The sequence below is a fragment of the Oncorhynchus gorbuscha genome, linkage group LG17 (genome assembly GCF_021184085.1).
Source record: "Oncorhynchus gorbuscha isolate QuinsamMale2020 ecotype Even-year linkage group LG17, OgorEven_v1.0, whole genome shotgun sequence".
NCBI lineage: Eukaryota > Metazoa > Chordata > Actinopteri > Salmoniformes > Salmonidae > Oncorhynchus > Oncorhynchus gorbuscha.
Window position 1 is genome coordinate 34,621,582 of NC_060189.1, and position 15,645 is coordinate 34,637,226.

At 39.2% G+C, this 15,645-nt stretch overlaps 1 protein-coding gene across 5 annotated transcripts in view; it reads left to right on the plus strand.

The window, feature by feature from the left end:
• Positions 1-245: 245 nt before the first annotated feature.
• Positions 246-15,645, plus strand: part of LOC124001919 (neuronal PAS domain-containing protein 3-like) — a 406,591-nt gene continuing 391,191 nt past the window's right edge. For 3 of the 5 annotated variants that reach the window (XM_046309078.1, XM_046309079.1, XM_046309080.1), the window contains exons 1-2: positions 246-599; positions 1,306-1,694. In XM_046309078.1, the coding sequence (XP_046165034.1) occupies positions 1,543-1,694 (152 nt within the window). In that variant the 5' untranslated portion in view covers positions 246-599; positions 1,306-1,542. Of the gene's footprint in view, positions 600-1,305; positions 1,695-3,479; positions 3,990-15,645 lie in introns of those variants that run through there. The other 2 variants (XM_046309081.1, XM_046309082.1) reach the window with 1 other exon arrangement.

Consider the following 15,645-nt stretch of genomic DNA (forward strand, 5'->3'; position numbering starts at 1 on the left):
TTGTTCTTTACCCGCGTAATGAATGGTTATAGTTTCAGCGGAATCGAATTTACCCGTCTCCCGGGCTGCAATGGGTTACCGCTGCTGCAGCATCCTTTGCGCGTTCCTGTCATGGTCTTTGATTGGCTGGAATGGGGCGGCGCGCTCAGGCATCGCTTGCGCGAGGCATCAGCAGCTGCTGAGGCCAAGTTCATCAGCTCACACGCGCTAGGAATGGCATTGCTGCACACTACCAGATCACACAACAACACAGTCTATGGGAAAATTCACACAGACAGCAACACGCTTATTTACAAATTATCCGATGCACATTAGGGCATAGCAAGTTGAGGAAACCTGTACCGGAGACACCTCACAAAAACAACAGCACATACAGATAGATAGAGCACCAGTCAGTCAAGAGGAGAGGGGGGTTCAGTCCTTCAAAGAAAGATAAGAAAATATCACACTTCAATTGTTGGAGAAAAACTGAACGCGTCAGCGTTATTTGGAAGTTTTTTTGAGCGATTTTTTTTGCATACTGGCCTATCATCACATCTCGGCATCCTTACAAATAGCATCCGTCCACTTTGGAAGTGACGAGTGTGCCGACAATAGTGGTAGGGCATAAGATAATTTTTTGCAATCCTCTCATTCTAATCTAGGTTTAACGATTTGGTCAGCGAACTATTGCTAACTTTTGTTGTGTCTATGGTGTAAGTCTAACACGTAATCAATTTCAAAACGTTAACTTGCATTGTTTTGTTCGTAATAATAACAATTGGATTGGAATTTTGGAAAAAGATGCTGTGCGCACCGTGAATGGAAACAGGTCCGCGATTGTGGCTTTAAGCCCTTTATTTTTCTAATATCTTAACAACCAGTATTCAATTGGATTATTTTACAGAGATAAAACTTCAGTACATTCAAAATAACTTTATTGGTGAGCTTTTTATTGGTGAGCTTCGGTTCCCGAAGAAGCGCCTGTCAGTTTGTTCTCCTGTTAACTTTGTAGGTAGCATAAAACTTCCTGACCGGCTGTCACTTCGTATATTTCAACTTCTAGATCACCAGATATCAATAACTCTAATCAATGTTTCCATTTTACATATAGGAACTGCTAAACCGAATGGATACATCTAATTGCTGAATAGATCATAAATATAAGGCTTGACTTTTCAACATTTTACGCTAGAATTACGCGTGATAGTTGCTGTAGCCTATTTGGCAAAACATAATCAACATTTTGTCATTATATCTAGATAAAGATAAATAACAATATTAATTTATCTTTCCACGGTCTCCAACCTACACATCCCTGCGTAGAGGACGCGTTTCCTGTCCCGCACACCACCGGCATCAATGTCATTGCTAACCTCCTGAAAGCTGCAGTTGTCTCGTCGCTGATACAGAGAGAAATCCAGACATAGAATGGCCGATGAGCTGGTGACCATCACTCATGGGATTGTGGTGTGACTTGTTCGGCCGGAGGGAAGACTGCTGATATTCTTTGAAAAATCTTCATAGACTCAGTCAGTGCGTGTTCAATCTACCAGAGCAGGGATGATCAGGATCTTCCCGGATTTCAGCGTTCAGGTGACGGCGGCAGGTGGAGGAGCCGGGGGAATGCCACCAGGTCCTGCGGTGGGGAGAATCCCCGGTACCACTAACGGGAACCCGCAGAACGTCCAGGGGATCACGTCCTATCAACAAAGGTATGTTGACCTGACCACTGGGGAAATGTATTTTGTATTGTTTTATTTCACAAATTCTTTAATTCAGACACAGGCACAATACTAGTCTTATGGATATGTTATAAGTCACTGAACAGTTTGGGTTGTTTAATGGTCATGGGCAGGCCTACCACATGTATAACATAAGGCATTATCAAGTTTCACATTATGCCATTTAGCCTATGCAATATAGGCCACATGGATAACAACAATAGTTCAATTGGCTACAACCTGCAAATGTAGTAAGTCACTTTACATGAAGTTGCATGTTCAATGTCATGCATAAAACAACACTTGGCTTGACAATCAACTTATTCTGAAATATTTAAACTAGGCTATCCATGAGACCTTTATTAAGACAACGATCATGAAAATGCCCATATTCTGAGCAATCATTCAATAGACTATTTTACAATCAATAATTGGGGTAATATATCGCCTACACTGAATGCTTTACATGCTACTTGATCGTGTAGGGCTGTAAACACGTATCAAAGGTAATTAAGGTAGGTATATGTTATATAGGCCTATGCTAGTTTCTCAGAACATACCAAAACCACAACAGAGTGTCAATACAGAGACTTAATGGCTGGCAAAAGTTACCACATTGACATTACAGGCCTGAATTAGAAACTATGGTATTCACGATTAAAAGCTTTTGCAACCCACAGTTAAAATCACAAGTATTTTAGAATGACTCATTATATTTTATTAAACATGTTGGGTAGCTTATATTGTTTCAAGTAAAACAAATAGGCATATAGATTAGCCTATAGCTACAGGCCACATCAGCTGTCTGAAAGAGAACATTTGAATGGCAAACAATGACATGCTAACCTGTTCAAATATACATTTTTCAAGAAATTGGCTGAGACCAATAATCCATGGCGCTTTTTCTAAAGCAATTACAATTCTTTGATTATATTTTAGCCAATATAACAAAATAACTTGTATAGGCTATATTTTCAAAACAACCATTTTGGTATGGTTAGCTGTATTACAGATGAAATCTGAAAGAGAAGAGATTTTTCTTTTAACTAAAAAAACTATAAAAGTATTTAACAAAACAAGAAAAAGTTAACACAATTAAAATCCACACTTTGTCTATATTTGCAATGCTACATCAGGACGTTTTGGGATAATTCTAGGCCTTTTACCCTATATCAGAATATTACCTTCTTGAAGTTTTTATTTGGCATCTGGTAAACACATTTGACAAACAAATAAAGTTGCACAATAATTTAGAGCATATGACCGGTCAGTGACCTTGACCAGTCATTGATTGAAGACTAGTTTTCAACTCCATCATTCTTGTTTATCTGATGTGACACTCGAATGATAATTCATTTAAATGCAAATGCTTTAACAATTAGGCTAATGCACGGGTGATTCATAGGCTATGTTATATTACACTAAAATAGCTTGCTTTTTAGAACAGACTACACAAGTTAATCACAGCCAGATAAATGAAATAATAGGCCTACTTAAAACAGAGATACAACCGTATGTAGGTGGATATATTTTTATTTAAATTATGAATCTTGATGTTGTTAGTGATATATAGTCACGTCCAATATCTGCAAAAAAAACTATTAAGATGATCAGAAACAGTTCATTTAGTGAGAAAACGTCATAATGCAAAAATGTATGATACTTCCAATTGCAGAACAAAAAGCAATTCCAAGGGAATTTGCGTATTGCAACCTGTATAACGCAAAAAAAAACTGTTTCCAACTACAACTGAGTGGCGTTGTTGCGCCGGCTGGAGAGAAGATGTGTCCCTTTTCACATAGAGCGAGCCAGGAAAAGCTGTAAAATGCACAGACAAACAGACTCAGAAAAATCCTTTACGAAGCAACGAAGACAAGAGGCTCTGGCGGAAAAATGTAAAGATAGGCTACGATGTTCCCGTTTATAGTGTAGCAATTCCACTGTTATACAACCCGAGCTCCATATATCAGGAGAGCAGCTGGATTTGAGAAGCATCCCCCGGTTTCCACTCACTTTTCTTGGCATGCCTTTGGAGCTCGATCTCGGTTTTTTTTGCTCCGTTTTTCACGCTCATGAACGCCAATACACGGAGACAGGGGCACGGCTGGTCCACATCAGCGCTATGGCTTTATTTAAATACACCTAGTCTACATGACGCATTGCTGTCAGACGGCACGGCTTTATGTCAAAATAAATCTGAAGAAAAAAAAGTAAGAAATCAAATAATTGCAGGAAGATGGCGCCCACCAAACCTAGCATTCAGCAAGACCCTACAAGAAGAGAACGGTAACGCTTGGATTGTTCTTTTTCTATATGAAAACGTTGACGCTTATGACTAGATGCTATGCAATTTTGAGTGGAGATGTCAGAAGTTTCGATGTTGCCCTTTTCAGCAGGAGTGCATCTGATAATTGGGGACCTTGGCGTTCGGGTAACAGGTATAGACTGAGAAGGCGTATGTTATAGGCGACTACAGAACAGCTAGTGCTGGCCAGCAATGCAGGCACTTTCGCATTGTTTATGTGCTAAGCAAGGTTGTTAACTGTCGTAAACATATTCATTCATCGATGACAATGCCGCTGTTTGTTTCTGTGTTGATGGAAAAGCTGCTTGCTAGGCCAGGCTGTGCTGTGCTGTGTGCGGTAGTGGTGATTCTCTGCATGCTGTTTTGCAGCGGAACCTCAGTCAGTCTGAAGCTTATGTGAGAGCGAAATTAGCATACACCAGCAACCAGCTGTTGAGGAACTTTAAATGTAGCACATGGATTACTCTCTGTTGTCAGATCAGAAATCACCCTCTGGTAATGGTTCTAGTAGACTTGTAGTTAAGGACAACACTGTGGCTGCGACAGTCAAATTGTATTATAGCTCATTTGCATGTTTTGAAAAAACAAGCAGGTGATTAGATTGAAATGAATAATGGTATGTTACTATCTGTAGTTTTCACAAATAATATAAACATTAATTATGATATAGCCCCCCCACCACCACCACTACATGAACAAGTTAGAAATAGGCTTTAGGATCAGAGTTTATTACAAACACTGACAATTTCATAGCAGACAGTTTTAATCCATTCAGAAAGTATTCATCGTCCTGACTTATTCCACATTTTGTTGTGTTACGGCCTGAATATAAAATGGATAAAAAAATATTTCAAAATCACCATCTACACACAATAATCCTGTTAGAGACAAAGTGAAAACATGCATTTATAAATTTAAGCAAATTTATTGAAAATGAAATACTGAAATATCTCATTTACTTAAGTATTCACACCGCTGAGTCAATACATGTTAGAATCACCTGTATTCAGCGATGACAGCTGTGAGTCTTTCTGGGTAAGTCTCTAAGAGCTTTACACACCTGGGTTGTACAATATTTGCACATTATTCTTTTAAAAATTCTTGAAGTTCTATCAAGTTGGTTGTTGATCATTGTTAGACAGCCATTTTCAAATCTTGCCATAGATTTTCAAGCTATTTAAGTCAAAACTGTAACTAGGCCTCTCAGGAACATTCAACGTCGTCTTGGTAAGCAACCCCAGTGTATATTTGGCCTTGTGTTTTACGTTATTGTCCTGCTGAAAAGGGAATTTGTCTCCCAGTGTCTGTTGGAAAGCAGATTGAACCAGGTTCTCCTCTGGAATTTTGCCTGTGCTTAGCTATATTCTGTTTCTTTTCATCCTAAAAAACTCCCTCGTCCTTGCCAATGACAAGCTACCCATAACATGATCCAGCCACCACCATGCTTGAAAATATGATGAGTGGTAGTCAGTGATACATAACACTTTGTATTCCGGATTTAAAGTTAATTTCTTAGCTAAATGTTTAAATGTTTTTCACTTTAGTGCCTTATTGCAAACAGGATGCATGTTTTGAAATATTGTTATTATTTACAGTCTTCCATCTTTTCATTGTCATTTAGGTTAGTACTGTGGAGTAACTACAATGTTGTTGATTCATCCTCAGTTTTTTTCTATCACAGCCATTCTTTAAAAAAAAATAGTTATAGACTCAAGACATTTCAGCTTTTCCTTTGTAATTAAAATGACTTTTTTTGGTACATTATTTCACTTTGACATCATGGGGTATTGTGTGCAGGCCAGTGACACAAAATCTAAATCGTATCAACTTTGAATTCAGGCTGTAACACAACAAAATCTGGAACAAGTAAAGGGGTGTGAATACTTTCTGAAGGTGCTTGTGTGTTATTGAACTGAACCAAGGGGTTACAATGTATCAATGTTTGCCGGGGTGTAACTTGTTAGGACACATTGTATCTAACACATGATTGTGCTGCATTTTAACGATACATTGCTGTAAATTCTTCTCTAAAAGGAAAAGAAGGTTAGCTGTCATTCAAGAACTATAAGCTTAAGCAGGTACATTTTTATGGGTATGTGAGGAAAAGCAAATATAGCGAAAACTTGAGATGGACCATTATTGTCAATAGGCCTACTTGCTATTGTGAATTACTATTATTCTATACACATATTGTTAATAACCCTAATTAAACATTTACTCTCTTCCTGGTCTGAGTGCACCCTGCTATTTCACTAATTCACCATTTCATTCAGTACATTTACAATTGCAGCAGCAGCATCCAGCCAGCAGCAGCAGGGAATGTTTATGCTAAGTCAGTCTCTAGTAATCTCTCTGGCAGGAGCATATTTGTGTGCCATTCTGGGCTATATCTGAGAGATAGGAATCTTGAAGATGGAATTAATTTTGAGGGGAGAAACTTCATAGCCTGTGCATGAGTGCTTTCTTTATCACCTGTCTCCTATTGCCAGTCTGCAGAGGTAAATCAGACTCTGATCTGTTATTCTGCTCCACTTGAGAGTTGAACTTAATAACACTTGGGTCTGAGAATTCTGATGAAGGACTAGGTGAATATATTTAATTTAATGCCCCTCTTAATAGCATCCTGATGTTTGCCAGAGTGTGTGTGTGTGTGTGTGTGGGGGGGGGGTGTGTTTATAGTTGTTGCTGTCCTCAAGGTGGTGTAATCTGACTAATGCCATCCTGACTAGGGCAAACAACTCTGCTGGCTGGAGTAAGTGTTAAAATTTAAAGAGAGAGAGAGAGAGAAAGGAGAGAGAGAGAGAGAGAGAGAGAGAGAGAGAGAGAGAGAGAGAGAGAGAGAGAGAGAGAGAGAGAGAGAGAGACAGTGAGAGAGAGAGACAGTGAGAGAGAGAGACAGTGAGAGAGAGAGACAGTGAGAGAGAGAGAGAGAGACAGTGAGAGAGAGAGAGAGAGACAGTGAGAGAGAGAGAGAGAGAGAGAGAGAGAGAGAGAGAGAGAGAGAGAGAGAGAGACAGTGAGAGAGAGAGAGAGAGAGAGAGAGAGAGAGAGAGAGAGAGAGAGAGAGAGAGAGAGAGAGAGAGAGAGAGAGAGACAGAGAGAGAGAGAGACAGTGTTGGCTTGAGTTCACACAACAGAGTAACTAACCGCAAAGTTGGCATTCTTTCACAAACCATTTCCCTCCCTTTGGGCAAACAAAAGTGCTAAATTGTCCTATTTCCTATTCTGTTCACTTCAGAAGATTTATAAAACATAATTAAGAATGAGTATAACTATGATTGCTATAGTCTGGAGAATGGAGAGGGGAGCAACGTGATGGTGTAGTTGCTGTAGGCAAAGCATTCGGCTATGTTTAGTTGAAAATGATGCCACATTTTACTTTTATTTTGATGGAATAACAGAGGGAGCCAAGCATTTTTTTGCTAGTGGTCTCAAATATTAAAGCATTGCTTTATTTTACCCTCTGCCTTTCAATGTCAAAATATGTCAATATTTGTAAGAACACACAAAGAACTGAAATTGTTTCAGTACATAATTATTGTTTACAATAATAGAGGTAGGCCTTACTGTAATTTTCACTTGTCATACACGACTTGAACCAGGCAGCAATGTACATATAGGTTTATTGTAAAACATGTTTCTACTCGTCTTTTAAACCATTTTCATGTCAACTGAAATAGTAGAAACATGTTAGATGAAATTGCCTTTTTTTGTGTGAGGGAGAGCATTGTACCAAAGCAAATGTTCAAGGAAACATGCCAGAAATGAACACTAATGCATTATTATCAGAAAACAATGTTTGTTATGGACCTTATTAAAAATATATCCCTTTCACATCACAGCCACAGCCCTCCTTATTGGTTGTTTTCATAACGATGGCGATGGTGCACTAGATTGGGTGTGTTGCTGTAAAACCATGGTACAGAGAACACACTATCCAATCCTATCGATTGGATATTGAATAGTTAGAGAACAGAGGTGTATAACTCTGTTTATTTATCACAATTAGGATTGATTTCTGCTTTCTGGTGTGTGTCTCTTTCTGGCTGCACACATATGGTCCCCGGCACTGTTGATTACCGTTGTTCTCCCTCTTTCCTCTGTGTGTGTGTGTGTGTGTGTGTGTGTGTGTGTGTGTGTGTGTGTGTGTGTGTGTGTGTGTGTGTGTGTGTGTGTGTGTGTGTGTGTGTGTGTGTGTGTGTGTGTGTGTGTGTGTGTGTGTGTGTGTGTGTGTGTGTGTGTGTGTGTGTGTGTGTGTAACTGCATGGTTACTGTGAAGGTCAGAGTAGAGAGTGAGAGATGCGTAAAGAAGATGCATCCTGGGTAAAAAGGTGTAATGGTGCAGCCAACGGGTTGGAGCTGCTGCATTAAAGCACAGCAGGGCTTGTCTTACAGAGAGACGTGTGTTTTATTACTCACGTCATGACGCTGCTCACCACACACTACTTGATCGTGCGTTGTTGCTGTTGTGTAGTTTCAAGGCGTGGCTGGTTGACTGACTGGCTGGCATTTGTATCATCTTTAGACTGTGTCATGTGTACTTTAAGTGGTAGTGGTGGGCTCATAGAGAAACACCTGTTATAGTGACCATGAGCCAGCAGGCCAAATTTCACATATTTGTCCACTTTGGGGTGGCAAAGTCTAATGATGATTTTCATTAAGGTTTATGTCTGTGGGTTATATTTTGGTATGATACCCACGTATCAGAGGTAGCTAAATGTGGTTAGCACTGCATTATATGTTATGATCCCTATGCGGTTAGTTCGGCCAACAGGATTGAGGTTATGACATTTCGTTTTGTAGTATAAGGGAGCAATCTTCTCAAACTTAGGCAATTTGGTATGTTATTAACTTCATAATATAACACATATTAAAGGTATGAAACAATTGGAATGATAATTACATCTCTTGAGGCCCACCTTGGGGGGGGGTGGGTCAAAGGTCATACATGTAAGCATTTTGGGTTATATCGAGCCAGAATGGACATTATTATTGTGATGTGCTCTGTTATCACATGGTACCCTAGATGACAACTGCACCAAATTTCACACAGAACAAGGTTAACCATTGGGAAAGTGATTTTATTTCAGTGAAATTCAGTCACCATAGATTTAGTCTATATTCAGTCCCCGCAGCCTATTTTCAAGATGGCCGCCATTGATTTAGATGGGGAGGAACTGAATTTATTGAGCATGGCCATAACTGAATAAATAATTGGTGTAATAACACCAATAATGGCTTAAATTGTGTGTTACAATCAATAAAATCCAAAATGATGGCCCAGGTATGTCAGTTATATTTATTTAGGTAAATATTAGCAGAATAGGTCTGCTGATGGGGAAGCTTCTATGCATAGTCACTTTAATAACTCTACCTCCATGTATATATTACCTCAACTAACCGGTGCCCCCACACATTGACTTTGTACCAGTACCCCCCTGTATGTAGTGTTGCTATTGTTATTTTACTGCAGCTCTTTAATTACTTGTTACTTTTATTTCTTATTCTTATCTATATTTTATTTAAACTGCATTGTTAGTTAGGGGCTCTTAAGTAAGCTGTAATACCTGTTGTATTCGGTGCATGTGACTAATACAATTTGATTTTAAAAAAATATTCAAAACAAGAAGTCAGAATTGCAGATTTCTTTTGCCATTTCAAAAATATTACATTGAAGCGCTTAGAAAATCTTTCAGAAGCTGATGTCTATTGATTAAAACATTTTCCTGCATTCAAATGACTAGTGGCCTCATGGGTGGAATTTTAAACATTTTCAAAATTTCATAATTCATAAACATATATTTTTTTAAACAGCCTGAAAATCTGGTGTTTCTATGTCAAGCGGTTTTTGTCTTCTGTGATGTATACAAAATGTAATATTGGGATGCAAACTCAAAATGTAAGGCATTTCATCTCTATATCTGACATGGTACAGGTGTATTCTCTTTTTAAGCCCAGAACCATGTGTGTGAGGTGCATACTTGGGTCTCAAAGTAGATTTGTTTAAGACTACCAAGAAACAATCTGTGTGACCCTGATTTAGCCCACTGCCGTAAAAGGTTAAAATAATATGCAATATGATTCTATAAATTGTGTTAACATCAAGAAATGTGACGTGAAATCTGCCTAGTACATTGCACCCTATATAAAATCCCATAGGAATGCATTACATCCAGCAGAGGTACAGGTAACCCATTTTTGTAAAATTCCTTCATATTGAGTGTCCCAAATTTGACATAAAGCTAGTAAAAGTCTAAACAATGATGCATAGGTATTTCTGATTTAACTATAGGGTTCACATTTTCCAATATGGCTGCCAACCAGCTCCATTGGTTTTAATTGGATTGGTCTGACATTGCCACAAATCTTCCAATAAAATGTGGAATATGCCTAATGATAATACAACAATTACTATAGTTATGCAGATAACACAACTAATTTAGCCAGGTTTGCAAAATATATCGTCTTTGTAAAATATTAGCAAAACATTTTTGTTGTTGTTGCCTAAAACACTATTTATATATCTGTTTTTGATCGGTATTTGCATCCCTAATTTGTCAAACATGATATAATAATGATATACAAGATTATGACATATTGTTAAATATACAATCTGTGTATTGAATCCTGTCAAATACACTGCATTCCAACATAACATTATAACAAACCGCCTAATGACGAGGGCATCAACTTACAAAACTGGTGAAGTATTAAAGCCTTAGGTTTACAGTCTTTATATATGGTGCACAGTTACACTATTTGTGTATTGTAGTATAGGGCCTACTGAAAAATGTATTGGTTAGTGGCTGTTGAGGGTTGTCGGGGGCACCAGCATTAATCCAGTTGCTAAAAGGCTAGATTGTTTCTAATTACCAATTGCAGAATTTTTATTACATTTGTCAACCATTCACTGAACTTATGACTACAAAAGGAGGTAACATACAGTATTTCATTAAATAACTTAGATGGTAGAAGGTTACGAGTGCACTTTTAAGATCATGATGACAGGGACAGAAGAGCTTTTAATCACCTTTGTGATTAAAAGAGATCATTTGTCTTGACCTAAATCTTTGTGCTAACTTGCTGGGACAACTCAACAAATGACAGAGAACTCCTTTCATCTTAGCATGCTGAGCATTGCTAAACAGCAGACTATTATAGGTGAGAACTATAAAACCAATACATTACCAGATTCGATCTCTTGGGCTTGTATTATTTCCCAGTATGATCAATTTCCCTAAAACAAATACAGGTAACTGCCAAACTGAAGGAAACACCGACACAAAGTGTCTTAATAAGGTGCTGAGGCACCACGAGCCAGAACAGATTCAATGCATCTTGGCATAGATTCTACAAGTGTCTGGAACTCGATTGGAGGGAACCGACACCATTCTTTCACGAGGAATTCCATCATTCGGTTGATGGTGGTTGAAAACGCTCGGGCGCCGCTCCAGAATCTCCCATAGTGTTCATTTGGGTTGAGATCTGGTGACTGAGACGGCCATGGCAGATGGTTTACATGGTTATCATTCTCATCAAATTATTCAGTGACCACTGGTGCCTGTGGATTAGGGCATTGTCATCCTATGCGGGCATAGCCATGGTTGCAAAAATAAAGTGGACACATTTTCCCACTGGCCCATTAGACTATTAAGAACTATTCTCTCTGTTTATCTATGCCTAATACTATAACACCCATATGAATGAACTCAGTGATATTTATCCAACATAGCTATTCTTATACACATACAGTAAGTAGTTCGCTAATATAGCTCATACCCTGTTATTGCCCCCTGAAAATTCCATGACAAGGCACAGGCAGGCACACAGAAATTGTGTTGTGTGTTTTAAGAGAATGGCTGTGCAATATCCACTCTCTCCCACCTCACTTCCCTATACTGGAGGGGATGCAATCACCACAGGTCTGCTGACGGGGCAGATTTTTCAGGTGCCTGTCCTTGAGCACAGTTCAATTACCAAGTACGATTGTTTAAATACAAGGTCTCTCTCGGTCTCTCCCTCTCTCTCTCTCTCTCTCTCGCTCTCTCTCGCTCTCTATCGTTCCCTCTCTCTCTCTCTCTAGCTCTTTCTCTCTCTCTCTCTCTCTCTCTCTCTCTCTCTCTCTCTCTCTCTCTCTCTCTCTCTCTCTCTCTCTCTCTCTCTCTCTCTCTCTCTCTCTCTCTCTCTCTCTCCCTCTCTCTCTCTCTCCCTCTCTCTTGTCCTTTATCTATTTGTAAGAGCATGACTGTTCTGTTCTCCCTGCTGGTTTCCTTTGGGAAATAACCATTCTCTGTATTCATCACAATCACTGAGCAGCGGCTTGACTTACAATACTTAATGCCTTTGTTTGCACACCAAAGTCACGACTTTAAATAGTCACAGGTGACAAGGGAATTGCGAACAGAGCACAGGCACAGCGCACGTCTATCTTTTAATGTCCGTCCGCAGCAGAGAAGAGACCTGCGTTTAGTGTCTATTCCTTCAGACAGATGTTGAGCATGCTGATTCCCATCTGCTGTTTTAGTTCAGGTGCTCTGCTCTCTGCCAACGCGCCCTCTCACAATCTACCACTGTGTACCTACACACCTAACCTGCATCTCGCCGGACTGTAGTCCTGCCTTTTGCGTCCCTTTGATATTTTAAGTAGAAATTGTGCACCTGTTATATTCAATAAAGTGCCCTTTAATATAGATCACATGTTGAATTCCATAAATCCAATAAAAAAAAAAATATGAATAAAGAATTTGCTGATCTGGTAACATGTAGCATTTTGACATGTCTCTGTGCACCCTTGGTGACTTACAGGATGATTTGAACCCACTTAACCCCAAAAGGTTTTCACCATCATTGTAAAACTAAGTTATTTTGTTGCTTTGACAAAGTCATTTCTAAACATGAGTATTTATTTCATGTGATAAGTGATAAGGTCATGTGATAAGGTCAACCCTGTTTATGGCTAATTTAAGATAAAATCGTCAACCCTGTTACGGCCAACTGTGTTACTTTATTTGCACTTAATAGGCATTTACTACAGTCATTTTTATTTAACCTCTTGAGATGGGAAAAGTCGTAAAAAAAAGCGCTTCGTGTATTCCTAAACAACCACAGGGGATAAGTACTAGAAAAGCAAAAGGAAAAACAAATAATGAATTGCTAGCACTTATTTGCGTTTATACATGTTCTTTTAGCTCTTCTGGTGTTTTTTATAAAGTTGAACATGTTCTCTTTATGACAGAATGTTAAAATGAGGTGAAATCAAAGTTCTTTTCACCAAGTTCGACATCTCAAAAGGCACCGAATTGGTGGAACGGACCAGTAGTCTACAACTGGGCAAATCTATTTCAAATTTTCCTCGGTCGGCAGTCTGCTACTGCGGCTTCTACTTCTTTCGCTCTGTCTTCGTGTTCCTCTTTCCTTCTCTTCAACTGGGCCAGATGTGTAACTGACGCTTTGAATAATACGTCTCCACGCCATAACGTTGACCTGGTGGAGTAACTTACAGATATTAAGCCCCAATAATCTTCTCCTCTGATTGTCCCCGGCTCCTTGGCTCTGACCACAGGCACATGCAGGGCCCTCCTATATGATCAAGGGACCCTCTGTGAAATTGCGATTGATTATTCAGTTTAATGCGAGAGCAGGAGGTAAAAACCCAACCAGATGAACTGCCCTATAGCTCGGTCTGCTGGTACAACTCCAACAGCATGTTACAGGCTTAGACCTGGAATAAATGGATTCCAACATGAAAACTACCATACAACACCTGTCTGTCATTCTCTTAACTGAATGGCATCCTGGCTTCTGAAGTAGCAGTAACGTGTTACATGTTACAGACCTGGAGTAAATAGATTCCTACTATGTGGAAACGCCGGGTCAGCCTATCCAACCTGTCTGTCCATCCGTCCATTTGTCTGTCTGTCTGGGTTATATCTGTCCCTCTTTTAACTGAATGTCATACGTGCTACGTGCTTGTAGCAGTAACCCCTGGCCAACCTCACTCACAAAGGAGCTGTGGCTCTGTAGATATTCCCAGTAAAGCATTCCTTAAGGATGTTGTTATAGAGAGAAGGCCCCCGTGCTGGGCTTTACTTGGTGACATTTTGAAGTGGGAGTCCCCCGCTGATTGGAGTGCAATCTTGTTTAAAGGAATGTCATTTGAATCCAGGGTTCCAACACATACACAGTTCCACACAGAACACTACACGTGCACATGCTCTCAACTCTAAAGCCACAAAGAACTGATATGAAAACTAATTAAATATGACCAATACTTGGATAAGATAAGATAATGACACCTACATTTTTGCAGTCCTTGGAGTCCCTCTGCACCCAGCTCTGCAGATCCTTTTACCCAGAAGCATTCCAATTCCCAGAATTACAACAAATGGCTGCCTCAGACGAGAGGCCATGTCAGTGGCAGATCTACCCGATCCAGTCACAAACTGAAACTTCCCCCCTACTCGGATTGACAGATACCTCAACCGCCCTATGCCTTACTTTGTGAGACTGCTTAATGCTGCTTAACTGTAGTATTGTATACAACATCTCATATTTATGTATTTATTTGCTTACTTGCGTAGGTCTATGTATGCTGCAATTCAGCTTTTAGCTGAAAATGTTTACAATTCAAAATAAACCTTAAATATAATTTAATCACACTTTAAGATGTACATTGAACATGTTTAGGCCTACACGGACATAATTAATGCACATATTTAGAATGTAGAATTTAGAATCATTTTTGCTTTAGTGCCCGATGCCACTGTTCATGGTTGTTGTCGGTGGACAATTTCCACTGATTGTTGTTCCATGTCATTTCAGTAAGTCATGACACCCACCATCTCAAATTGTTCTGAAATCGTTTCTATAGTTAGAAACAGATAAGATTATTTATTTATTTATTTCACCTTTATTTTAGCATTCCCGGAAGCATTCTTTCGTTGAAATATCATTTTAATTTATAGGATTCATGTCATTTTCAATAATTATAGTACCTTACAACTTTTTACTAACAATGAGTAAGTCCAAAGAAGTGGTCAAAAGCCATCCACGGACCGCCCACTCCCCATGCCAATCCCACCCCAACAATGAGTATACAGTATCAGTTCTCTATGTTTGACATGTAGTATGGAGCTGCGGCTTTGAGTATTGTTTCTTCATCCTATGTAATGTCTTCTCAATGATTTTGGGGATTTCTTTTCCCCGTTCAGAAATGTATTAACATTGTCACGCTTCACATGCAAATCATCTAAAAGTAACATAATTGAGTTACACAATACATTTTTAGATACTTTTAGATGATTTGGACATGAAGGGTGAAAATGCTCATATAGGTACCATTGACTTGCATTGGATTAGTGAAACAAATGCATTTGAAATAGGGGGCAGGTAAATAAAAAACAAAGCATGGGTTGCTGTCATACCAGAGGGGTATCCTACGAAGCAAGCTCTACTCAGGGTTTCTAAAGCTAACTAGCTTCAGTTAGCGTCACATTCCAGCTCAGGCTTCGTCCGTACTACGATGGTGGATATTGCTCGTCCACATGCCACTAACTCTAGCAGGCTTGTAACTGTACATTCTTGTTGCACATAGCTAGTCAAACGCCAAAGTCTTCATTGAGACAACGCTGAAACATC